General features: G+C 53.1%; 1 protein-coding gene across 1 annotated transcript in view; it reads left to right on the top strand.

Annotated features, from left to right (window-relative positions):
* RUNX3 (RUNX family transcription factor 3) overlaps window positions 1-27129 on the top strand; it is a 60821-nt gene that overhangs the window by 21836 nt on the left and 11856 nt on the right. The window contains exons 2-4 of the mRNA XM_088790556.1: window positions 11782-12059; window positions 13913-14069; window positions 21494-21598. Coding sequence (XP_088646682.1) covers window positions 11782-12059; window positions 13913-14069; window positions 21494-21598 — 540 coding nt within the window. The remainder of the gene's footprint in view (window positions 1-11781; window positions 12060-13912; window positions 14070-21493; window positions 21599-27129) is intronic.

Here is a 27129-nt window from a genome sequence, read left to right as displayed (position 1 = left end):
TCAAAGCTCAACTCTCACATTCCTCTGCGGTGTGGACTGAGGCAAGATACCGAACTTTCTGTGCCTCAGTTTTCCTAGTGTTATAACGGGGGTGATAATAAGGGTACCTAACACAGAAGGTGGCTGCGAGGATTAAATGAAATAATATGTGTAAAGTGTAGAGAGCATCAGTTATTATAATTGATGGGGTGGCCCCTGGGGTGAAGCTGCTGCAGATAGCAGGGCACAATTTCAGCATCAATAGGTCTTGGTTCAAATCCCAGCTCTGCCCCTTCCCAGCTGGGCCCAGGAGACTTACTCAGTGAACTTCAGCTCCTCGCCTATAAAGTAAGCCCAACGACATGAACCTGGGAGGCTTTGGTAAGATTTAAGAAGCTCGGTAGGGAGCGAGCAGGGGCTGGGTACCCAGAAACGCTTCATATGGGGGGGTTGCCATGATGAGGATGGCTTCGGGGGCCACCAGATGATTCAGCTGAGAGTGAGCTGCTGGACAGGACAACCTGGTTGAAACAGTGATTTGGCCAAGAACAAGCACTCCCCAACTTTGATGCATCTCAGGCAGTTCTGCAACTCTATGCAAATGGAAGCATTTTTTCAGAGGTTTGGGGGGCAGGGGCTTTTTCCATTTTTTATCTTTTGTTTTACTTTTAAAATATTTTATTGTAAAATATAGTATCAGAGAATACATAAATATAAATATTATTTAGAGAGAAATAATACAGATATTCATATAGCCACCACTTGGCTTTAAAATCCCCATTGATTGGACCTTAGGGCTCCGACCAGCGTCCCCTCGCCAATCACATCCCTCCTTCTCCCTCCCCCTGCCATGGAGGGACAGGAGAACCACTCTTCTGGTCTTTGTATGAACCATTCTCTTGCTTGTCTGTATGCTTTTTGCTTTCAATACCATTTTCTATTTATGAGAGCAGAAATTTGGCGTTAAACTGAAAGGCGGCAATAGGGCATGTGAGCTATTAAGCTACTGAAGGAGTTTAACCTGGGGGGAAGAGCATGGGAGATGGTCAACTCTCCCCATTTTACAGATGAGGAAACCCAGGCTTGGAAGCCCAGGGTTACATAGCCAGAAGGTGAAGATGTCAGGGTGGGAACTCAGAGCAGGTATGAACTGCCTTGCAGGCTGTCAGGTCATATGTGGAGCTTTGGTTTCACTCATTTGTTCACTAAATGTTTACTGTGCACAAACCCTGGGCTGGACACCAGTATCTGATCCAGCCGCCAGCCCCATCAAACACTTTGAACTCCGTCTGCAGTATCCTGATCACTACTTGAATACTTCCCATGACAGGGAATACCTGAATACTTCTCCGCCTCTACAGGGATGTGTCTCCTCTCTCTAGCTGCTCTCAAGGCTTCTTTTCCTTGTATGCAGCCCAATACCCCCTGACCCTAGTTCCATCCTCAGCTTCCCTATGGTCCCCTGCCACCCAGAAGCTCTTCACAGATCTGAAAGCAAGCTCTCAGCCCCCTGAACTGCTCTTCTCCAGGACAGTCCCCAGTTGTTTCATCACGTGACACGGTTTCAATACTATCCCCCATGCTGAGGTCCCTGAGGGTGTCACACAGGTCCTAACAGAGGGGTTCAGGCTGACTCACCTTCCAGGGGTGGTCGAGCTGTGGCGGCTGCTGCCAGCACCCCCCTCACACCCTTTTTGAGCAGCAGTGAGTACCCCCATTTTACAGGTGAGGCAGCTGAGGTTCAGGGAGGCCACATGTCGTGCCCAGAGCCTCTCAGACTGACCGTGACCCTAGAGCTTTGGTTCCGCAGGCTGATGCTCTGCCCTCTAGCCCCAGATGCCTCTGGGAACCCTATGTGCAACCCTTCTGTTACAGACACAGCTCTCTGGGCCAGGAGGACAGGCTCTCCTCACCATCATGGAACATTTGGTGGTGGGGAGAAAGGTTAAAAGTCAGATGCTGGGGAAGTGTCTGGAAACCTGAGGCCAGCAAACCACCTAGAAAGTCAATGGCCCTGAATTAAGGAGAAGCGAAAACTTCCATGGCCAGGGTTCCATTCTTCCCAGGACTGACCTGGTTTACAGATCCAAGCTCTGAGCCCTGATTCCACACCTGCCTCAAAGTTTGTGCATTGATCCGTCCACAGGATGGTCTGTGTCTACACAACCTTGGCGTGTGCCTGTGTGTGTGTGTCTACACAACCCCATATGGAGTCCTAGCTGCATCTACACTAATGAGTCTGTGTGTACTGACACAGGTAGATGTGTTCCCTTATGAGTATCTTTGCACACACATACACTTAACCATTTACATGTGTGGCTGCATCGTAACAGTGTTGGCCTCCATGAAGACTTGTCCACATAGATGTGTGTGTGAGTTGCCAGTGAGTGTATGTGTGACAGAGTGTGCCATGACCATGTGTGCTGTTTGTGAGTGTGCCCATGAGAAGACGTGTGCGTGTGTGTGCGCGCTCACACATGCGTGCACACCCTGTGTGCCCAGGGTCCAGGGGAGTCTTTCCCGTCCTGGCTTCCCAGCACTCTATTCCTCACCTGCCCCTCAGATCTTAGCGCTGACTCTTCCCATTTTCTAGCCAAATGATAACCCGTGGAAAAGGGGCCCTTGTTATGGAAACAATGACACAGGACACCGAGGCTTAGAAAGGCCTAAATGTGAGTGTGAGAAAAAGAAGTTGCCGTCAGCAGGCACTTTTTCTAAAGATGGTCTTTAGTTCCTACCAAGAACCCTTAGCTTTGGCTTCCAGACCTGGACATTTAGGGTACCTGACAGGCCAAGGTGGGCTGGGGCATGGGAGGAGGAGAGCAAGGCTGGGCCCTCTAAAGGCTTTTGCAGAGAAGAGCTGGGCTGGCAGCCAGTCCCTCAGAGTCGGGCCCAACTGCCTGGGAGCATCCTAGCCTGTGTGACCTTGAGCAAGTCCCTCACCTTTCCTGGGCCTCAGTTTCCCCAGACCTTTCATGGTTTAACATGGAATTCTAGAATATTGAAGATGGACAGTCCTCCTGGAGATCAAGTCCTCCTGGAGACCAATGAACTTATCTCCCTGATGGGGTGTCTGAGGCCCAGAGAGGAAAGGGACTTTCCCAGGGTCACCTAGCAAGGAATAAGGGGAGTGCTGCCCCAAAGCCAGCAGCCAGGTCCATGGGCCCTCAGGCCATGACCAGGCTATAGGTCATCTTTAGGTTCCATTCAGCCCCAATTCTCTAGGATTCATGGGCGATTGGGACTCGTTGGAGCTTCCCACGGTGCAAGGCACAACTGCTTGCCCAATGGCAGAGGAAAACTGGAGCGTGAATGGTGGAGGAAGTCACAAAGAAGGACTTCCAGATGTTTAGAATGGAGAGCAGGGGGTGGGGCGTGGGCAGGACTCCTGCATCCCGGGCCAGACTGAAGGCAGTGACCCACATAGCGAGAGCTAATAAATTTACAAGTGGAACAAAAACTATAAAATTGGGACACCCAACCCCACCCCGCAGCCCTATGGATCCAGGCCCAGACCCACTGTTGTACAGCCTGGTACTATGTGCTCAATTTGTCAGTGAGTATCTGTGACCGTGAGCGCCTTCACTTCTCTGGCCTCAGTTATCCCTTCTGTTATTTGGGAATAAAAAAGCCTGACCACATGCATCACTATGCCCCAGGGAATGGCGAAGATGAGATATTGCAGAATGTAGAGTGGTTAAGACATTTACTTTACAGTCAGAGAGACCTCATTCCAAATCTAGGCTTCCTTGCCACATGGAATCCTCTCTGAGCCTCAGTTTCCATAGTTGCCCAATTCACAACGTAGTTTTGAAGTTCATCTCAGATAACTGTAAGCAAAGCAAGTGCTCAAAAAACACTACTCCACAGGCTTGGGCACGTGGTAGGGACCAGGAGACATGTGGCAATTGGCTGATGGGAGAACCTGTGGGCAAACCGGTTACATAATTTGGGGGACCCAATGCAAAATGAAAATGCAGGCCCCTTGTTCAAAACGTGTGAAGAAATGCAAGGCAGTGACAGCAGGGCATTTAACCAAGGATCCTTCTGAGAGCAGGGCCCTGTGCAACTACATGGGTCCCAGGCCAGGAAGCTGGCCCTGCCCAAGGGACATCTGGGGTGGCTCAAACCCAGTTCCGGTGAAGAGGTTGAGGCCCTTCCACTGTAACTTCCACTACTGCGCTGAGGGCTATCCCCCTCTCCCCAGGACTGCAGCTGGGATCGTGACCGCTGAGCCCTGCCACTCTCGGTGGCCCGTCAGAGGCAGCATAAAAGACCAACTGTTCTCCACCTCGTTCTGCCCCGTTTTTATCTCATGCCATGCATACAGCACATAGTTGATTTCTTTCCGCAAAGGCCTGTGCTTTTTTTCTTTTCCAAGGGCGATGCTGGAAATCCATGTGGCTTTTATTGCTGGCAGGAATGTCTGAGGCGTTCCTGCATCACCACATGAAATGGAGCCGTAATCTTCATCTGCGTAAGGCCAAAGCCCCTGGTCTCCTCCAAGCCATCAGCCTCTGAGATTAATTACGGCTTCACAAGGACTGACAGTCATTAAGACCTTTCTGGGGAGGTGGAAAATCCCTAATGGGACTGGCTGGGCCCGGGAGGGAGCCACTGGGTGGGCGGTAGGACTAGCAGGGCCTGCCATGAAGAGGAAGGCACCCTGGACCAGAGTCAGTGGGAGGTCGCAGGAGAGCGTTCCAGACTCTGCCCCTGGCCTAGGCTGCGACCTCCAGTGTGACCTTTCCCCTCCTTGGGCCTTGGATCCTCAACCTGATAAATGGGAGATTTGGATACGATATCTCAGGTCTTTTATGCTGTCTCTGACATTATACAATTCTGAATCCTGCCCACTATTCTCCTGCCAGGATGCTGATTCTATTCCATGACTGTAATTTCAAGCATCTGATTCTGGTCCATGAGAACAGAGCATGGTGGTCAGGAACGTGGGTTCTGGGGCCAGGCTGCCTGGTTGGAATCCTAGCTCTGCACTTTCCCAGCTGTGTGACCTTGGACAAATTACTTAACTTTTCTGTCTTCAATTTTCTCACTTGTAAAATGGGGGTGAGAACTGTACCTCCCCCATAAGAATACGTGAAGCAGAAATGAGTCTAAGTGTGGGATGAGGCCTGGCATGCCATAAGAGCTTACCTGGTGTCAATAAAGATTAATAGATATCCAGATTCTAATCCCCTAGTTCCAATCCTGTTCCAAAAATTGGTTTCTGACTGGCTCCTATTCTTGTTACCTGATTAAGGTTTGGAGATGTTTGGGACCTTGATATCCTCCTGTCTTCCCTCCACTGTAGGGAATGCGAAAGATGACAGCCATTTAGAGGCACCCTTTCTCTCCCTGGCTGCCAGAGCGGAAGCCCATCCTGAAGCTGGGGAAAGGGCATACCATTCCCAGAGCCCTCTGGCTCCAAGCTGCCCAGATCCGTCTCACGACTCACCACCTCCCCCATAAAAGAATCCTCTGATTTGATGACTGCCAACAGGTAGTTCTGCACATACACACACACACACACACCCCCACACACCCCTCGACACACACTGCTGTGGATGGAGAGTCTAAGGCACTGTGACCAGCCAGCAGAGCAGAGATGGAGCCAATAAATTAGGGCAATTATTGGTCATAGACCAAAGGGCTCTACCAGAATTATTTCCCTATTTTATACATGACCAAAATGAGAAGCAGGGAAGGTGGCAGGAATAATAGACCCAGTGGTGGGAGCCGAAACCAGAACCCACTTCCCTGGCTATGGATGGGGCTTGCCTCCCCTCCCTGCACCAGGCTCCCACTGAAACCACCTCTCTCCCCTCCTTCACTCCCTCTCTCTCTTTCTCCCAAGCTGGGCACCCTCTCACAAGAAACCTGAACCTTCAGTGGGGTAGAAAGCCACAGGGAGACCTAGCTAACTGGCACTTCCGCCTCAAGAGATGGGCACTCAGGGGTCACATCTGGCCATGAGGTGGCACCCTCGGGACCATCGTGTGGGTCCTGGCTGGGGCTGCACACCTGCAGAGTCCAGCAGGGCGGGTGGGAGTTCGTGCAGGCAGAAGTCAGGACACCCCTCTTTGGGCCATGCTACGCTGTCCCCTGGCCTTTCCAAATTCAGTCTAAATCTTGCTTCTTCCTTGGTGACTCAGGTCACATCTCTCCCCCTTCTTGGGCCTCAGTGTTACCATCTGTAAATTGGGGACTACAGCTGAAACTACCTCCTTGCAGGTGGCCCCAAGGCTAAAGGAGAGTATAAGGTGGGAGGGCCTCACCAGATGACCTCTGCAGCCTCCCAACCCAGCTTTTAGGGTCTGCTGATTTCCAAGTCCATGGCTATTTAACAGACCTTATTGCCTCTAGGTCTACCACCATCATAACAGCAAACGTTCATTGAACAAATTCAATATCTATATTCCTGGCTCTTCCCATTCCTTTATTCAATCAAGGGGTAGGGGGATGTGTGTAACCAGGTGGTGCCTTAGCTCCCCAAACTTTAAGCTTTTTAGCTTGCTCTGGTTCTCCCTATCCCAGAAAACCTTGGCAACATTCCTTTTCATTTAAATGGGCGTAACACCTACCACATATGATATCTGTGAGGATGGGATGATACACTGAAAGCCCAATCACAGTGCCTGGACACGGTCACACCTCAGCAGACATGACTGTCACCATTCTTCCCATTCTGCCAGTCAGGGGACCAAGGCTCAGAGAGGTGCAAAAGTTGCACAGCCAGTCAATGGCAGAGCTGATAGCTGTGTCCTAACCACAGTGCTCTCCCCAGCTCCCGCTCCCTTTCTTAGGAATCCAGCCCTTTCCAAAAAAATAAAAGCCTCTGTAATCTGAGAAGCACACTTATCTGCTTGCATATCCTGGAACCTTCCAGAGGCTGCCCAGGAAGGATGGCCCAGAGCTGGATTCTCTGGGATGAGGGCCCCCAATCCTGCAGGCAACAACCCCTCGAGTATAATACTGTTTTCATGACCCTTTATCACTAACTTGATATAGATAGATATAGATAGATAGATAGATAGATATAGATATATATTATGTAATATATAATTTATAATTATATATGTATCTGAGACTAGGATGCAGGTAAGTCTTGGTTTAATTAGCAGTATTTTCCTTGGGGTTTTTTTTCACGTAGAACAATTGATGGCATTTTAGATCTGGTGAAACACAATGCCCCTCCACTCCTTGTTGGAGTCTTTAATCCTCCAAATTGTAAAATGGAGCTATTAGAATGACCCCCTATTCACAGAAGAGGAAACTGAGGCTCAGTGAAGGACAACAATGTCCCACCTTGAGTTCAAGGGCACCAGGCAGGAGGGTGACATGGTGACATGTATCCCTCCAGAGCGGGGATGTGGAGGTCAGACTAGACAAAATCATTAGCTTCTAGAAGACAGTCCTCTGTGCTAGTCACTAGACTGGGGTTCCCATGAGACTTGGGATAAAGGGAACAACACCTCCTGCGGAGGTGGTAAGGAGAACGTGGCTGACAGTATCAGTTGAGGCCAGTTCCTACTTAGGAAAGCCTCTGCCTGTAGGGACAGGGGGGAAGGTATGGGGGCCAGTGGGTTTCCAAAGTGAGGGTCTGAGAACCTAAGGAAGGTGAGTTGTCAAGATCCACAGGCAGCTCTATGGTGGTTGCTGGAAACCATCCTGCAAGCTGCCTCCACCTGGATCCAGGACACAGACAGTCCTTACTTCCCCCAGGCAGCCCCTAGGTAAATCAAGGGGGACAGGACCACCATGGACTAGGCTCTGAGTCCTGGCAAGCTTTGAACATGAGAATTGGATACTTCACAGTGGGAAATGTGTGTGGCCCAGAGAGGGGAGGGGACTTGCCGAAGACCACCTGACAAGGACTGATCAAGCCTTATTTTTACAGTATAACAACAGTGACAGCTCACACGGATTGAGCACGTCCTATGTGCCAGGCCTGCGACACGCTCAGCACTTTACACATGATTCTGTAAAGAGGCCACTATTATTACCCCCACTTTCAGATGACACAGATGAGGCTCAAAAAAGTTTTAAGCGGGGAGGCCGGTTGGCTCAGTTGGTTAGAGCACAGTGCTCATAACACCAACGTCACTGGTTTGATTCCCACATGGGCCAGTGAGCTGCGCCCTCCACAACTAGGTTAAAAACAACGACTTGACTTGTTCCCCAATTACAAAAAAAAAAAGTTTTAAGTGATTTGCCCTAGATCACAGTAGGTGGTAGAAGAAAAAAATTCAGGCAGTAGAACTGCATACTCAAGCTCCTTCCACACCCAGTGGACCTCTTAGAAGGCTTTCCAGGACATATATGTCCATTATCTGGCACACTTGGGGGATCCTCACCGGTCTCTGATACTGGGACTCTCCAGGAATCAGACCTGCCCTTGGAAGCTCTCTGGCCAGCACCTAATTACCAGAAAAGCATGTATAGCAAACTCCTAGACAACCTCTGGTGGCAGGAGGAGGTCATCCAGACACAGGGTCATGCTCACTCACCCCATGGATCCTCTCTCAGCGGCTAAGGACACTTGTGGAAGGACTGGCTCCCCAGAACTCGGGCTCTGCAGACCCCAGGCTGGGTCTCTGTTTACCCAGCTCTGGGCCAAGGCAGGCCCACCCTGCTGCAGACAAATTGGGGTGCTCTTAGGCAGGAGCCATTTAAGAGAAAGCGGGGTGTTTGTCCATCGGTCTAGTGGAAGAGGGAGAGGAGATGGCTAACTATACCAGATGGGGAAGGAAGGGGGTATCCGCGTGTCCCAGGTAGGGTAATGGGAACTGTCGAACTGTCTTTCCAAACGGGGGAAAAAAATGACCCTAGAACTTTTGGTCCGGGATGGGAAAATATGTCGGTCGAAATTGGGACGGAGTAGGTCGAAATTGGGACGGAGATGGTCTGTTTTTCTGTGCATCCTCCTCATCCCTAGTCTCCCAGAACAGGACAGGAAAGGACTGTGCATTTCTGTCAGGGAGAACGTTCAGCGGGCAGAAGGGCACAGGGACCCTCGAGTGCCGGAAATGCGAATGCAGAAGGCTTAAGTGTCAAAGCGTCAGTGTCCATCGGGGGCGGTGGGCAGCCTTCGGTCGGACACAAAGCCATTGGTTTGTTCAAGACGTGGCTGCACAAATGGTGAGGAATAGGAAGGGAAATCTGTCCAGAAAGGGCAGTTCTTAGGAGGTGACCCGCCGCGCCTGAACGCGGGGACGGCGGCTGGTGCACGAGTGTACGTTGGGCCTGGCGGGGCAACTCCGCGGTTGGCAGAGTGCAGGCGCCAACTAGCGGTGGCTCCCAGAACTGCTCCGGCCCCCGCGGCCTCCGCGACCTCCGGCTGGAGACCCAAACGCCAACAACCAGAGTGCCCTGGTTCCGGCGCCCTCCTTCAGCGAGTGCCCTCCCGGGAGCTGGAGCTGCACTGGGACCTGTGCCAAGTGCTGAGACCCACAGAAGCCCAATTCTCAGGAAACCCGTTTGCCAACCTGCCGTCGGTTGAGAGGGAGAAATCAGGCAGAGGGACAAGTAAGGGTGCAAACCGAAACCACTAGAGGAATCGAATTTACAAACCCCACATGCAGTAGGTTCTGGCCCCACAGCCGCCCCAGGGCTGCACGCGTCCCTCGTCTTCCCTGGCCCCGGGTCCTACCTGGCTACGACGCGGTGGGCCTTTCGTCGGGAAGCTCCCAGAGGTCGGACGCACCAAGGCCCGGGTCCCACGCTTTCTTCTGGTTCTGCAGCCAGTGCCAGCGCTCCCAAGAGCGCGCGGGCCTTGGCCCCTGAGACCTGCAACTCCGAGATGTAGGCTCTATAAAAAGGTCCGGTAAGGGGCCTTCGCCGTCCGGGCTTTTGAAATAGCCTGAGGAGCTGACCCGAGGCTCCGAGAGGGGTAGGGACCAGCTTTCCAGATGGTCGAGGGTGGGCCTGAGTCCGTCTGCTCTGCAGCGCACGCGGGGCTTGATTTCGTTTGGCGACGAAGAAATGGCGCGCTCTGGGCCAGGGTCAGATCCAGGGCGGGATCTTGCGGCCACCATCGGATCCTATGCTTCTTTGCTCCCGAGGCATGGAATTCGTCGTTTTGCACCTGTCGAGGACCCGCAACAACGAATATCCAGTCCAATCTCCAAAACGGCCGGGAGACTCGGCACTCATTCGTTCTCCCAGATTCCAGGGAGCGCTTCTGGGGTCATAATCCAGAGTGAATGGGGCTTGATCTTTCCAGTTCTCCCCGCTGTAGCGTGTCCCTAGGCCCGCTCTCCTGGTTTAGGAGGCGGGAGAAACAGGGATTGTTTGCCGTGAAACCCCGCGAGTGGTTGGGCCGCGCTGCTGGGAGTGGGATCGAGGACCCAGGGCTAGCGAGCAAGCAGTGCCTCCGCAGAACTGCCTAAGTCCCTGCGGCGCGGCCGGAGCGCACCGACGGGGAAGACGTGGGCTTGGACCCGCCGGGGCCGGTTTGCATCCACGTGGAGAAAGAAAACTCCCTCTTTTGGAAGTCAGGGCCCTTAGCTTTGCAGCCATTCCCGCGTTCTCCACGGTTTTCTTCTCTTCCACGATGCAGGACTGTGGTTACAAGCGCGGGAAGGGAAATCAGAGGAAAACACTAGCGTTTTTCAGGCCCCACCGTGTTTTTCAAAGAGCCACAGGCTGCCACAACGAAGAACAACGCAGGAAGGCCTGCGCGACCCTGACAGTTGTTTTGAGGGGAAAATGGAGGGAACCGGGTTAGTCGCCCCTAAGCTGGATGCGGGCCGGTAGGGAACACTTTTCTCTCTGTCCCCGGGGCCGCCGAGGCCGGGACCAAAGCCGCGCAGGGCTGGGAGCTGCAGAGGCCGCTGGTGCGCGCGTAATCTCATGCGATGGAGGCTCTTGGGTCAAAATAATTTGCGGGAAGGGCGGGGCGGTGAAAAGCCTCTTTGGGGCAGCTACCCGCGCGATGTCACCCGCCTGTGGCCCCCGCCGCCCGCAGCTGAGGGTGCAGGCAGCACAGGCCCAAAGCAGCTGAAGCTGCTGGGGAGGCCCGACCGCAGGCAGCGGGGAAGGGGGAGAAAAGGGGAGGCGCTGCCACCGAGACGGCGGCAACTGAGACTTCTGTAGGGCTCGGACGTTTTCGACACATTTTTAGCCTCAGCCCCAGCTCCTCAGAACTCTCGAGGAGCCCTGGGCTGTTGCGAGGACGCCCGACTGCGGGCGTCCTCCGCGAGGCGGGGCCTTCCGCCCCTCCGGGTGGGGAGGCCTTCGGCGGTCTCCGGTCCTCCCCCCGCTAGCGCTGCCGAGGTGCCCGAGATGGGGGCGCGGATTGGCTGTGCGACGCGTCGCTCGGGCCGGCCCCGCCCTCGCGGGTCCCGGGGTACTAACCCCGCGCGGGCGGCCACGGCGCCGCCACTTGATTCTCGAGGGTTTGTTCTGAGGCTGCGGCCGCGTAGTCGGTGCAGCGGCCGCGAGCGGGCTGCAGGGGCGGGAGGCGGAGGTGGCACAGTCCGCGCGGGCCCCGCGGGGGCCGAAGCAGCCCAGACCGCCGCGAGGGGCGGCCGCACGAGGGCCTCTTGCCCAGGATGCGGGAATAGCGTGCAGGCTGCTCGCGGTCGTCGGGGCAGCGAGTCCTCCCTTCGGGCAGGCCCCGGCGGAGCGTCTCCCGGCGCCGCCCCCTGCGCCCTGAAGCCCCGACCCGGCCGCTTCTGCTTTCCCGCTTCTCGCGGCAGCGGCGGCCGAGGAGGCGCCCGCGCCGGCCACCCCCGGGGGAGCCGCGCCGCCGCCGCCGCCCGCCCGGCGCCCTGACGGCCGCTGTTATGCGTATTCCTGTAGACCCCAGCACCAGCCGCCGCTTCACACCTCCCTCCACGGCCTTCCCCTGCGGCGGCGGCGGCGGCGGCGGCGGTGGCAAGATGGGCGAGAACAGCGGCGCGCTGAGCGCGCAGGCGGCGGTGGGACCCGGCGGGCGCACCCGGCCCGAGGTGCGCTCGATGGTGGATGTGCTGGCGGACCACGCGGGCGAGCTGGTGCGCACCGACAGCCCCAACTTCCTCTGCTCTGTGCTGCCCTCGCACTGGCGCTGCAACAAGACGCTGCCCGTCGCCTTCAAGGTGAGTGAGGGGCCCGGGGTGGGAGGACACTGGCCCTGGGGCTCCGGGCCCCTCAGCTGCAGGAGCCAGGGCCGAGGGAACAGAGGGGAGGGGACGTGCCCGCAACGCTGCAGCGAGAGCCAGGCAACTGGGCCATGAGCCCTTTGGGTCTCGCTCCGCGCTCCGCCCGGAGACTTCGGAGTTCCCTCTTCGATGCACCCCGCACGGGTGACTTTTAGGAGGTTTCCCCCCTCCACCTCGGGGAGCCCTGCAGGAAAACGTTGATGCGGAAACGGGCGGATGGGGCTTCGCTTCCCTCTAACCTGAACCTTCGGACAAAACCCTCAGGGCAGGGGGGAAGAGGAGCCCCGGGACCAGGGCGAAGACACCGGAGGTGGGTGCAGAGGGTGGATGGGGCCTACCCTCCACTGCCTGCACCCCTCATGCACCGCTTCACAAACACTTCCTGCTCACACCCTCAACCTCTGGCTTCTGAAATTTTATACCGGGCAACTCAGGGCCGGGATGGGGTCAATGTACCCTAAATGGTATGGCCGGGATCCCAAATGTCAGGCAGAGACTGGGGGCGCTCCCACCCCCAGCAGCCCCCAGTCATTCTGAGGACCTTTTTCTCTTTGCCAGGGAGTAGGCGATTGTTTCATTTTCATTATTTTTAAGGGGGCAGCGAGATGAAACGAAAACGCCTTGGTTTTCCCCTAAACCTCTCACAGCTGCCGTGAGAAAGGGCAGGGCAGGAAGGGCCAGCGGCTGGGGGTGGCAGTGCCCGAGGTGGCTGGAAACAGCGGTTCCTGGCAGCTGAGGCCGTCCTTGCTCCCATTAAGGCGACTCCAAATTGGAAAAAAGGATGAGTGGCTCTTTGAGGTCTCCCGGGTGACATCTTAAAATACCAGTGGGGAAAATCTCCCGAGGAGGAGGGGGATGGGGAGGCCCGTGTGACTTTAATCCTCAAAACGGAGGTTTTACTGTCACTTGGAGCTTAAAAGGAATCTTTGAAATTAAAAGAAGACAGGATGTTGACAGGAAATCTGGCCTTTTTAATCAGACCCCAAACATTTTCTCCTTGAAATTTTTACCATCTGGATCCCTAGTCCCTGCACGCGGTGGCCACGTTTAAATGGCTGTGACTGCGTTTGCAGTCTGATTCCTTTTCAAAAGGCATCTGCCTCTCAGTGCTCCTTGGGGTGGGGGGTGGGGGAGACTATATTAAGGGTGCATCTCCACCCCCATTCTGCAATTCCCAGCAGGTGCACCCTCCTGCTATCAAAACCCTTCTTTCACTTTAAAGGGGTTTTCTGTACACATCTTCTCAAAACACCACTTTGTTTTGCATTTTGCATTTTCTCTGCATAACGAATTCAAGCTCTGCAAAGGCTCATAAACTGGGCCTGGGCCACATTTTAGGACCAAATTTCATACCCCAAACGGCTCTTGCATTAATTGAGTGTGGGGAGCAGTCCCATTATTATTGGTGTTGATATTATTTTTACTTAGAGACTTGGTTGCTGGGAGCATGTTGATAACTTTTGCTCAAGCAAAGGGGAGAGGGGAACTGCTCTCTACATCATAGTGACTGAGCTTATTCTCAGCTCTCGCTTCGATTTAATTCAATTGAAATAAGAATTTCACAAGACACAGCTTAACCAGCTGAACTAGGCTTTGGGTATAGAAGGTAGGGATCTTGTTTTTGTTATATTTGGGGGAAGGTGTCTATTGTTTTTAGGCCTCTCCTCCACCCAGCATTTGAGAAATCCGCAGTGCGCCTGAGACCTAGGGGAGCCGCCAGCCCCGGCCCCTCCCTCCTTCGCCTTGCCTCCCCCTACCTTTCTAAGCTGTCCCCGACCCCATGCCCTCAGGTGGTGGCGCTGGGGGATGTGCCAGATGGAACGGTGGTGACTGTGATGGCTGGCAACGATGAGAACTACTCTGCTGAACTGCGCAACGCCTCTGCCGTCATGAAGAACCAGGTGGCCAGGTTCAACGACCTTCGCTTCGTGGGCCGCAGTGGGCGAGGTGAGCTGAAGGGAGACCGCGGGAGACCGCGCCAGCCCGACATTGGCAATGGCAAAGGTTGGGGGGAAAGGAAGTTAAGAGGCAGGCCTTGGGGTCCCAATAGGAGCCCCAGAAATAGGTCTCGGGGCCCAGCTCTGTCTGAAACGGCGGTTGGGACCCCTAGTATGCTACAGACCCCTTTAAAGATGTGAGGAAAATTAGGGTCTCTAGCCAGAAAAAACCCCACAATTTTCTCCCAGTTTCTGGGGTTTACTAATTCCTGAAGCCTGCCATGTCTCCTTTTCCCGATGAAGTGCCCTGGTCTCACAAAAGATGCAGGGGGGAGATTAACAAGCTCAAAAATGGGCCTTTGGGCAGGCGGTTTAGAGGACAAATCCTTGGTCTGTGGGGCCCAAGCACCCCAGCCACTCTCCCCACTGGGGCAGAATCTCCCCCACACTTTGAGGCTGCCTCTCCGCAGCTGTGGTCTCCCAAAGCCACAGTTTCCCCAGCCCTTAAGGTGGTTTAGAAAAGAAACAAATGCAGTACAGGATGCTGAATATTGGAAAGTGAGGTTTGAAGGCTGCCATCGCCCACTCCAGAATCAAGGCTTGTTTGCCACCCTGCCTGTCTGATCTATCTCGGGCAGTATGAAGGAAAGCAGGACCAGACACCGACTTGGTGCCGCCAGGGGCTATTGAGTAGGAGGGACTGTTGGGACCTGAAACCCATCATCACTTCTGGGTGGAGAAGTCCTAGAAACCCTGCCCCGGAGAAATGAGGGCTCACTAGCCCTTTAAGGCGAGCCGGCTGAAAACTGGGGAGTGCCCTTCCCAAGCACCGGCCTGCCCCTCCAGCTTTGTTAAGAAAGTAAGCTAGGTTCCCTCTGCTCCCAGTCTCGACAGAGGCCGAGGTAGAATTGTACTTTTCATCACCAATAAACAAGAGCTTTTCAAGATTTTAGTTCCCTCTGAGCCGCCAGCCCTGCTCGGAAATGGGCATCTGGGCACCATTTTTTCCCCTCTCCAACCTTGGTTCAATGTATACATACAAATGTCAAACATATTTTGACTTTTCAGCATTAATTAAAACCAGGGCATTATTTGCATGTAATAACTGTTTACTTGTTACTTTTTATGAAACTGAAATAGTTTACATTCTTTCAAACATTTCCTGTTCCTGTTGGCTCCCTTCCCCATGCACAGATTTCTTTCAAACGTTGTCCTTAACTGGTTGCAGGTTGATGGATGGAAAATGTTTGCTTTTATGAATTAAGCTTTCATTGCTGCTCCTAATTAGTCTCCAAGCCCCTTTTGTCATCCCCAATCTCTCAAGCCTTTTGCAACTTAATCCCAGCCCCAACCCTTAGTGGAAAGTTGCCACTGGTCCGAGGTGGCTGACTTGGATGCTGGAACGGTGGCCTGGTCTGTCAGCCCAGGTGGCAGTGACTGTGAAGGAGGCCCACTATAGCTGCAGCCTCTTGGAAGGCAGGTAGAGGTCAGTCTCGGAAGTCCACCATGATATAGGAATATGGTACCGTACCCCCTCTCCAGGGAAGTGAGATACAGAAAGGGAAGGGATGATGATTCTGAGTTACAAGACCTTGTCTGGCCATTCTGCTGAAAATGATTTCCTCATGGCATTTGTGCCCACAGACCTGCGCCCACCTGGCAAGGCCTGCGGGGAGAGGGATGCGTTTCCAAAGCACTGGTGAGCATCATACTCTTAGAACAGGCACGGATGAGGCTGGACTGTGGCTCTGGGAGATGCAGGAGGCTGACTTTATAAACCATTCTCACAGCCATTCTCTCACCAGTCTCAGTGGTCCTGGGAGGCAAGAAGAGGCCTGAGTGGGAGTTCCGATGCCCGTGGAACTCGTCAAAACTTTAGACCTCAGAGGCTAGTGGTATTAAACAACCTGGGCTCTAAAACCAGCTAACCTGGATTTCAGGTCCAGCTCCACCAGTGACTTGCTGGATGATACTGGGCAAATGGCTTAACCTCTCTGTGCCTCAGTTTCCTCATCTGTAAAATGGGGGGGGGGTAATAATGGTACCTACCTCATGGGATTTTGTGAGGGTTAAGGAACTTGGTACAAATATCTTGGTTGCCATGTACTGAGAGCTGGATACATGTCAGAGATCTTGTTACTTCAAATGCCTGGGACTGGAGGAGATCTTTGAAGTCCCTTTGAGTGGTGACAGTCACTGATTCTCTGATTCTGGTGCGGTTAGAGCGGGGGTGGGGGAAGCCCAGAAGATGTGAATTGTTGAGTGGGAGAAGTGGAGGCGGGTGGCAGTGGAGAAGGAGTGTGCAGAGGTCCTGTGGCGAGCAGCAGTGCATCTGCCATCCTGCCATCGGGAAATTCCCTTGGAGAGAACAAATCAGATTGACACAGTTCGGACCACTTCAGGAATTGGGAGAGGTTAGGGTTTGGGATCCAAAGCCTTTCCCTGGCTTTCTGACTTCTGCCAGGACTAAGAAGCCAGATGGAAATTTCCACCTGTTTCCTTGCTTTTTATTCCGTGATTCTGTCTTAATTCCAAGAAGATAGCTTTCCATGAGACATACACACACTACCGCCACAGGGCTCCATGATAAGTCTGAAGGTGTGAACTGAGGAAGGAAGGGAAAGAAACCAAGTCATTGGTGTCTCCTGCAGTGATTAGGGCCGAGGCCCCTGCCCTGCTGGACAAAACACCCCCTTCTTACAAGTGTTTTGTAACACACCCTTTACCACCCACCATGAAATGCATAGATAATGTAGCCTACCTACTTATGAGCAGTTTCAAATTCCTTAACTATCATGCGAAAGAAGGGGACGGTAATTTATAATAAAATACCTATTTGAATATATAAATGTTGGAAGAGAACCACGCTGACTGATGGACAGAGGCTTGCCCTTCCGGCAGAAGCCCTGTGAGCAGTACAGCAGGCCAGACAGGCGAGGTACACGTGGCTCAATGTGAACACGGCATTGCCGCCAATGACATGATTTTCTGAAGTTGTGAACAATTCTTAACAATGTTCTGAACAAATTTTTTTTTAAAAAATTGTCTTTCCTCCTGGAAAATTCAATAGATACTAAAAGTATGCAAAAAAAAAATGTGCTTTGTTTTATGCAAAATTGAGTTAGTTTCATGGCTCCGAGGGTCTTTATAAGCAAGTTTTTCACACACAGGAAGAAGGAATACTTCACTGCCCTGTGCAGTGCTGGACCTTTGCATCCTCTGTCCCCTACATCCCACCTCTTGAGGACCAGACACCACAAATCCCCAAAATGCTCTCTGGGAGGCAGCCACGGCCTAGGTGAAAGAGAAAACAGCTTGAATTCCTGAACTGTTGTTAACTGGTTAAAAAGAAACTCGTGTATGTGGAGAGCGGTTTGGGATGAGATGTGTGGGTGCAAGGTTAGGGGAACCACTGATAGGGGAGGAGAGAGATGGCTTCTTGGCTGATGTTGAGAAAACCCAGAGGACCCCTGAGACCCAAGGGATAGCTTTTTATTTCCTGACCAAGACTTCGCCTCCAACCAGGCAACCCTTGGAGTGCCTTGATTTGCAATTCCTGCACTCCTGACTGATTGCAGGTTTGCCCGGGGTTCCTGCACAAAGTTGTCCACTTCCTTTGTCTTCTCAGCTTCCTCCTCCAAGAGGGGGACAGAGATGGATGTATGGGTTTGCTGCCAGGCAAAGGGAGAGGCCCGGGGTCCTCACCACCCCTGGTTCACGGGGTCCCTGATCCCTGTGGTACCTGAGACCTGGCCCTCCCTCCCACTCCTGCTCCCGGGTCCCAGCCTCTGCCTTCCTCCGTCCTCTCTGCAGGTACCTGGGAGGGGTGATGCTAGGCCCTGAAACCGGGAGGCAACTGTTGTGGAGGGCTAGTGACATCAGGGGTGGCCTGTGGTTTGCTGCCTGGTGGGGATGGGGACTTTTCACTCCCCAGGAGCAGGTCCTTAGTATCTATGCAGAGGGGCAGGCCTCAGCACATTCTAACCTTTCTGGGCCCTGCCGGGATACTGTGTGACCTGGCCAACTCATTACCCCTCTGTGAGTCTCAGTTTCCTCATCTGTAAAATGGGAGCAGTAATCTCTGCCATTAATTATTTTAACAAACATTTGTTGAGCATCTCCTATGTTCCAGATGCTATCCTAGGGGTTGGGGACACAGCAATGAACAAGACAAAAATGCTGGCCCCAGGGAACGTACAGCCTAGTAGAGGGAGACAAAATAAAATAAATAAGTAGATGGATTATTAGAAGTAATAAGCATTTTGGGGAATTGAAGTAGGGAGAGTGGGAGTAGGAGGGTCTATGATGCTTCCGACAGAGCTTCTTAACCTTTTTTCCTCCCACAGACCCCTTTGACAGTCTCAGAATGTTTTTTAAAGAATAAACTGAAGCACAAAGGATTACAATGGAAACTAATTCTATTAAAATGTAGTTAGAAAGACGTCTTTTAAAAGTGTGATAAATGTGCTGCTTTGTTAGCGTATTAAATAAGACGACCTAGTAGTGGGTCTGATGACGACCATGATTTTGAAGTTGTGACGAGCATAAAAGATATTTAGAGAAATCTGCAATGTCTGTAATGTGATATGTAAAAATCTGTGACATCTGTTGTGACAAGGTCACAGGAATTGCTGTAATGTCTCTGTGGTTTGTTGCCTATGTTCATACTCGAGAAGGATGCTAGATTTTATTTAGAGGTTAGGGATGATACAAGTGCCATGTCTTTTCCCATCCTAGTTCACAGGCCCACTCAGTGCTAAGGGGAGGCCGTGGAGGCCAAGTTAAAAACGCCCACTTCCGATAACGTGAGCAGGGAGGGCCTCACCCAGAAGGTGACTTTTCAGTGGAGACCTGAGGGAGGTGAGGTGCGAAACAGGAGCACTTGGGGGGATTGGGGCCCATCCAGTCAGGGTGTTCAGAACCAGCTGCTCTGGCTCTGGGCTGTCACCTAAACTCCCCATCGGCTTGCTGCCCTGCAGCACCGAGGAAGTAACAGGAGAGGCCCAGGGATTGTTGGAAAGTGCCTGACTGGTTGGGAGTGGGGGAGTCCAGGAGGGAAATGACCTCAGAGTGGGGAAAGCAGTAGGGAAGGAGGGCCCGCTGGGGGGTGGACAGGGAGCCTGAGCCCACTACCTAGCATTTTCCTAGTCTTCTGCACATCCTATTTTCAGAAACCATGGAAAGTGCCCCCATGGGCTGAAACGAGGGGCCAGATTTGTCCCTCTGACTCAGGACTTCAGAGGCAGGTGCAATTTGCATTTTCATCCCTACCTCCAGCCCACTGGCTCAAGAAAATTCTTCCAGAGAGGCCCACTCTTTCAGTTCCAGTCACACCTCAATTTAACCCCCCACCTCTGATATCTCAGAAGCCCTTGAGTTCCTCCGTGTCGCCCTGGCAGCCTTGCTGCTTTACTTTGGTTCTGGAGTCTCCTGTTTCTGGGGCTATAGTTTTCACTTGATCACTAAACCAACAAATACCCAAAGAGAACCATGCAAAGGGGACTGTAAAGGGTCGGACCTATCCTGAATTTTCGTTTCCCACCTTGAAGTGGGAATATCAAAACCCACCTCCCTACCTTGAAGAGTTGTTGGGAGCACAAGGGCAGCAGAGGGGTCCACTTAGGCCGCCTCCCGCAGTGCCCACCCTGGGCCAGCCCTGGGAGACACAGGCGCCCCAAGTCATTGGCCCCTGCCCTCAGGGGGTCCCCAGTGCTAGAACTGGGGTCCAGAGATAGGGGTGTTCAGAGAGGGACGCCAAGTTTGACTTGTTTCCCCACACCCTCCCAATATCATTTGTGTGGAGGCTTTGATAACGGAGAACAGACGGGGTGGGGGTGGGGGTGGAGGGCCTCACACTTCAGGGAAGGTGCTGGGAAAACTGGGTTGCCCTTTGAGGAAAAATCCTTGTCTTATACCACACCAACCCGTAAACCCCCAGAAGAATCAAAGACGTAAATGCAGAAAGTAGAACGCTGTTTATCAGAGGTAAACCTTTTATCTGCTTGTTACCTGGGGAAACCTGCCTAAACACGAAAATGATAGGAGAAATCACAAACCAGAGATAGAACTGAAAATGCAAAACAGTTCGGAGTCAGAAAGCGAAATGTAAAGGCCAGTGAACTGGGAAACTGATTGCCACAAATAGGACATGGAAAGTGTTAACAAGCTTAATATAGAATGACTTTTTAAAGGCACTAAAACCTTAATCGGAAAGTATAAAAGAACATGAAGCCATAATTTGTGTTGGATTAGAGCAGCTAGTAAACATTAAAAAGTTTCAATCTCAGTAGTAATAGAAGAAAGGCAAGTGAAGTCTGGAGCGTGTAAGAGATCTTCCAGTTTGATAGACGTCACGATACTGGTGGCACCAGGGTGACACGTGGCCTCACACCAATCACGATGACTCTGGAGAGTCATCTCACTCGAGGGATCAGTGCCCCTAAATACGTCCCAACTCTGCGATGCGATGAAATCACTCACCACTTCTTGGAATCAATGCTAAGGAAATAAGCAGAGATGTAGACAAAGATTTTTAGAAACAGAAGGTCATTTTCGTTTTATGTTAAACGGTAAAAAAACAAATTATTATTTTAAAAGGTTTTCTTCCCCCCCTCTCAGGAATTTTGAATGGAGACTTTGGAGCCAAATGTCTATCTAAAAATAGAACAGAGTTCTGGAAATAACAGTTGTGTCTATAAATGAAATGTCTGCAGCTCCCAAATCAGCCCTTTTCCAGCCCCAGCTGCACACACCAATAAGAAATTAGCAGCAACATAACTACCCGAGAGTAAGGAGATGGATAAATAAAAGATGAGCCTCCCATGAGTTGAACTATTTTGCAGCCATTAAAAATGAAGTTGACGAAGAATTTTTAATGACATAAGAAAGTGCTTAGATGTGATGTTAAGTGAAAACAGAGTACACAAACATATATTTTAGTATCACTGCAACTATGTAAATACATATACCCACCCAAAAAGGACTGGAGGAGAAAACACCCAAATGGTAACAGTGTTTATCTTTGGCTGGTGGTTTTCTTTTTTATGTTTTCTGTATTCTCAAAGTTTTCTATAAAGAAGACTGAATCACTTTAAGGAAAAAGTATATACCCAACCTTGCACCCCATCCCCAAATCGCAAGGGTCTCTGGATAGAGGGAGCAACACAAACACAGGCTAAGAAGCAGGAAATAATCCAGGGTGGCCAGAGGATGGGGTGGGGGGATGTGTGTGATCAAGTTGGTGCCAGACCTCTCGGAGCCTTGAATGCCAACTCCAGCAGCTTGAACTTCACCTAGAGCCCCACCTTCTGTCAGGTTCAAAGGGGAGAGACCTGCCCTTGCTGGAAAGTTAGAGGTTTCCTGGAGAGGCACACAAGGCGTGTTGTGAATGGCTCCACATGCCAACCTCCTGCCTTTATTCCCCATTCCCCCCAGGGAAGAGTTTCACACTGACCATCACCGTGTTCACCAATCCCACCCAAGTGGCCACCTACCACCGAGCCATCAAGGTGACTGTGGATGGACCCCGGGAGCCCAGACGTAAGTGCCAGAGCCACTGAGCCCCCTGGGTCGGGGAGGAGGGTCCAGTGGGGGAAGGGCTGCAGCTGAGGTCAGAAAGATGACACTGGGTCTCAGAAGCACTCCCATGGGGGTTGTGGCCCTCTGGTCTATACCCCCACACACTGTGTGCCTGCCAGCAAAGCCCCAAACTCGCTGTGCTTAGCCTGGACTTTTGGAGGCCAGTGAGGAGGCTGGGAGGGGGAAGATCAGCTGACCCCTCCCCCATGGGATGATTTCCCACTGGGGGCCAGCTGGAGAGTACGGATTGCATTCATTAAGGAAAAGGCTTCAGATAGGGTGAATGTGGGTGTGTGGTGGGGGGCTGGAGGTTGGGCCAGGTGTGCCCTACTCCACCCCAGCTTCCTCTGCCAGTGGCTGAGGGAGGGAGCCATTCAAAACAGGAGCTAGTCTGGATGTGAGGACATAGCCCCTCCTCACATTATGTGATTTACTCAAATCGCACAGAGCCCAGGCGCTCTGACCCGAGGACCCACACTCTCGAGATCAGGAATGCAAATCTGATTCTGCAGTTATTTATTGAGCACCTACTATGTGCAGGGAGCCCTGGTCCATGCATTTTAGCATCAAAGAGAATCTGTGTTTGATTGCTTCTGCCTGCTGAAGGACCTGGCGTTTGCAGGTTCAGATTGGGGAAACTGGAAGGGCAGCTGCCACATAGTGGACCAGCGGCCTGTGTTCATTGGATGAATGAGTGAGTGAATGAATCAATGCATGAAACTAAGAACCGGCTGACTATCTCTGGACTGGCTGCTTCCAGAGGTCTGACCAGAGCTCTTGTCTGGACTGTCTGTCACTGGTGGCACGCTCACCTGGTGTATTTGAACGCTGCCCTATCCTTCTCTTTCTTTGTAATTGTGGCCCTTTGCAGTTTAGAAAACCCTTTCACATTCATTGTCTCATGGGATCCTCGTGACAGCAGAGCCAAAGGGTCACTGGGTTCCAGTGAGGAGAGAATTCAGGCCTGGAGACATGAGGATCCCGGCCAGGGCCTCACACTCTCTTAGCTTCAGAGAGGCGCTCAGTGTCCCAAAGACAGCCTTTGATCCGGATTCCGCGTGGAGTAGGCCCGGGGCAGGAGGACAAGCGCCTGGTCTCTCCTCAGTGCCCAGGAGGCTCACAGTGGGAGTGTGACTAGGCCAGGGTGTGGTCAGCGAGGGCCACCCAGCCTGGCCCTGGGCCAGCTCCTCCCTTCTTGGGCATCAGGCAGGCCTGGTTCCCCATCTGTCCAATCCTGGGTCCACTCAGGCATCTAGCGACTTGGGAAAGGCTCAGAGCTGGGCCAGGTGATTCTGGAAGAGTTCCCTCCAGGCCTCTCAGGGCCACCTGAGCTCCTGTACATGGTCAGCAGGTACAAAGGCATTCAGCTCCCAGCAGGCAACTGCTCTGGCCCACATTCCTGCTGCGATTGGACACACCCCTGGCCTTGGGCTTCATGGCCCTAGGCAAACCGTGTCTTGATTTTTGGCCTCAATTTTGTCAGCTGTGAACTGGGTCAGTGGTCCCAAAAGTCTCAAGGTGGTGATGGCTGGAAAGCCCTTGTGAGCCATAGGACGTTGTATAGAGAGCCGATTCTGAAGCAGCTTGCCTGGCTGGGGGTCCTTGGGCAAGTTGCTGACCTCTCTGGGCCTCAGCTGCCTCCTCCTGGAAGTGGGATGATACCACCCACCCTGCAGGCCTGGAGCTCGATGCTGACAGGTGGACAGCATCTGGCTGTAGTCGAGGGAAGGTCCTCGTGAGTCACTGTGAGTGATGATCTGTTTGTCCCTGATACCTGGCCACCCCCCTGCCCTCCCACCACCACCACCATTAGGGTGGCTGCTGAGAACCGCAGCCCATGGTAATAAAGGAATAAGTTTCTGTTGAAGAAGATGCTATCCCACTCTAAGAATCCAGGGACAGAATCAGGGTGGACAGGAGCCGCAGTTGGGCTCAATGTGGTGTTGCAACACTAACAAAGCAGTGAGCCCCTAGTCCAAAGAGGCATGCAAGGCCCGGGTGGGGGGGCCATTTAGAGCCTGTTGGGAGGTTTCCAGGGGCCTGGCAGTACCTGGAATCCCTCAGAGCCCTCCAGGTTCAGCCCACCCAGCCCAGGGCTACCCACCAACCCCTACTGAGACCCCTGGATGAGGATTTCCTTTCTGGGCCTTTCTCCTGCTTTGTGACCCAACCCCATGTGAGGCTAAACCTTCTGTAGGGTGAGGTGGGAGTAGGGGTTGGTCCCGGGAGCCAAGGAGTGGAGCCTGCAGCTCCCTGAGGCAGCTGTGGGTTCTGTGGCTGGGTCGTTCCCCTCTGGTGCCCTGCAGAGCATGCCCCATGTACAGCCAGGTGGCCGGCTGGGTTTGAAGGCTGGCTTGGTGGCTTCCTGCCTGTGTGGCCTCGGTTTCTGAGGTTCTCAATGCTGGTGTCCCTCACAGTCACTGGGGGCTGGTTAACAAGCAGGTGGCCGAGAGGGATCCAAGGTATGGATTCAGTACAGTACAGGGCCTGGTGATTTGGTCGTGGACCACGGTTTGCGAACTGCTCACCCTTCACCTTCCAGGCTTAGCAGGTGTTGGTACCTGAAAGGGTAGGACCCAGGTTCTTCATCCTGCCTGCGGTAGGCGGCGGGCTGCTCTGGCATCTTGCCTGTGGGCCCTTCGCAAAAATGTACATGGAATGATTTCAACAAACATTTTCCTGGGCAGCTCCCATGTGTCAGGCACTGTTCTAGAAGCTGGGGACCCTGTAGTGAAGCCAACAGATGGCTCCTGCCCTGTTGTTGTGAATAGTTTTTCGCTTTCCCGTTCCTGAATCCCGAGAAAAGTTGGTCGGGAAATCGGGAAAATCGGCTCCTTAAACCCAGGTGGTTGGTAGTATCGGCTGTCACTTTGTGGAAACGATTCATCGTGGAGTACAGAAAACAGTTTATATCTCAGGATTCGGGAACGGGAAAGTGAAAAAAATTCCTGAGAACGGGCGGGAATTCCCGCCTGGAAACCCTAGTTCGAACTGGGTAGCCATACTCTTGCCTCAGACCCTTTGCATTGCTGTACCCTCTCCTGCAACAGTTCTCCCCAGACACCCCCAGATTTTTGGCTCACTCCTTCCCACCCTGAATTCTTTCCTCAAAGTTTGCAGTGAGCCCTCTCCTGACCACCCTGTTTGAAATCACACACACAGCAATCCCCCCACCAACCCTTACACTTCCTAGCTTTAGTTTTACCTCAGGCCCTGATCGCCTTCTAAGATGCTATACAGTTCACTCATTTATTTCATTTCTTTTTCACCTCCCCCCACTATTGTATGCACTCCACAGAACAGAGGTTCTTCCCTCTGCTTTGCCAGGCACTGGTAAAGACCCTGGAATACACACCTGAGCACTTAGTAGGTGCTCGGTAAATATTTGTGGAATAAACAAAGTAAACAAATGATTAGCTTATTTAATTTCAGGTCATGTGAAGTCCTATAAAGAAAAACAAAGCTGGGAGCCAGGAGGAAAGTGGGGGATGGGACACAGCAGGGATGGGCGACAGGGGAGACCTCCTGAAGAGGTGACATTTGAGCTGAAGGAAGTGAGCAAACCACCATTATGGCTGCTGGGGCCTCCAGACAGCGTGGACAAGAAAAGTGACCCTAAGCCTGCACCTGGGCCTTTGAGGCTCCTGAAGTTGCCACAGTTTCATTGTCAGCTCCAGGTGAGGGGGATTCACCAGTGAAGGAAAGCTGACTGCTCCTGGCCCTGGCTCCCAGGACCCCCACGGTTCCCAGGGGAGTGCACCCAGCAGGAGGGAAGGGGTTAACCTCAGACCTCCTGGGTTCCCCTAATCAACCCCAGGCCCATGGGAGCCCCAGTTGCGGCCCTTGGAGGGAGCCGCTTGCCTCCCTGCCCGCTGGCCCCTGGCCAGCCACCGACCGGCTTTCATCTGCTCACAGGGGGCCGATTCACAGCAGACCACCCGGGGCCCAGCACCCGCCTGTGATTCCACGCGGTTGTTAAGAGTCGGGTGTAAATCTCCTGACAGGCCGCAGAGCGGGCCTTGGGCCCGGGTGCCCCACCCCACAGCTGGGCAGACAGTGGCTGCTGTGTCTGGGTTGTGGCTGCACCAGAGCCGGGCCTGGCAGCCGAGGAGGCAGCCGAGTGGCTTCAGATGGGTGAAGGGCTCCATCACTGGGGCCTACATTGTTCCCCACAGATGACCCTTTTCCTTGGCCCTGCGCAGCTCTGCTTCTCCCTGCCCCTGTTGGCCTCCTGTCCCCCTCCATCCAGCTGAGGCAGGACACTGAGCCGGCCTCTTGCCACTCAGACCTCACTGCCAGGCAACTCGGCTCTCCTCTCCTGGAGGTCTTGGGAAACCAAGACCGTAGCTGCCAAACCCCATGCAATATGCTGACCATTGTGGGCTTGACCACGTACATTCACTTTCCCTTCTGTAAAATGGGGATGACAGTAGCAGCCTCTCAGAGGGTTGTGGCCTTTGGAGACAATATGCATGGCCCACCTGGCACAGTGCTTGGCAGTGCTGGAGGGGCTGTCAGTGATTGGAGCCCAGCTGCCGGAAGCTGACAGGCACCCTAAGCCAGGTCCTGTGGACCAAGGTGTTCTGCTTTTAAACATTTGGGGTTTGTCCTCAGCTCCTCCTCACCTTCAGGGGTAGACAGTATGATAACCATTTTACAGGTGCGGAAACTGAGGCCCAGAGGAGGAGAGGGACTTAGTGTGTTAGAGCAGGGCGTGATTAGAGAGCTGGCCTCTCAGTACTGAGCTTCAGAGCAGGACAGGGCTCCCGGTAGAGTCTACTGAGACCCTGTCATCTTCCTCTCCCCAGGCCCATCCTCCCAACCCGCAGAGAGCTGTTCTGGGTCCATTGTCTAGAGCCTCTGATTTTAAAAACCCAGGCTCCTTTCCTGCATGATGGGCTTCCGGAAGGGAAGGTGGCCAACGGCCCTCTGTGTGACCTTAAGCATGTCCCTGACCATCTTCAAGCCTCAGTTTTCTCACTTGTAAAATAGGGACATTGGTAGACCTCCCTTGTGGGCTGACGCAGTGTGAAACAGGGCGGTGCATGGCAACTGCTCAGACTCGGGAGTGGAGGAAGCAGTTAGCATCGGCTGCTGTTTCATTTCTGCTCCCGCTGGCTACTGCCCTCAGTCTGCAGTGTTGCTGTGGGGGGGCTCAGTGCTGGGAGAAGGAGGCTTCCTGGAGGAGAGGCTCCTGGGCTGAGCCGCAAAGGACAGGAAAGCATTCCTGGCCGGGGCTGTGCCTGAGCTGTGGCTCTAAAATGTGGGAGGCAGAGAATACTCGAGAAACCCTGGGAACAGCAACAGCATATGGAAGTGGTGATGGATGGGGCCCTGAAACAAGCAACCCTGTCTTCTTCTGGGGCCCTAGTTTGGCCAGTGGTTGATCCTTACAACCTTAAGTCAGGAACTTTCAAAGTTAGAGGGACCTCAGTGAGCAGCCTGTACAGAGGGGAAACTGAGGCTCAGCATGAAAGGGCTGGGCCCAGGTG

The sequence above is a fragment of the Rhinolophus sinicus genome, chromosome 14, assembly GCF_057876585.1.
Source record: "Rhinolophus sinicus isolate RSI-liver-muscle chromosome 14, RSI-T2T, whole genome shotgun sequence".
Taxonomy (NCBI): domain Eukaryota; kingdom Metazoa; phylum Chordata; class Mammalia; order Chiroptera; family Rhinolophidae; genus Rhinolophus; species Rhinolophus sinicus.
The sequence above is the reverse complement of the archived record's forward strand: the minus strand, read 5'-3'. Positions and strand labels throughout refer to the sequence as shown.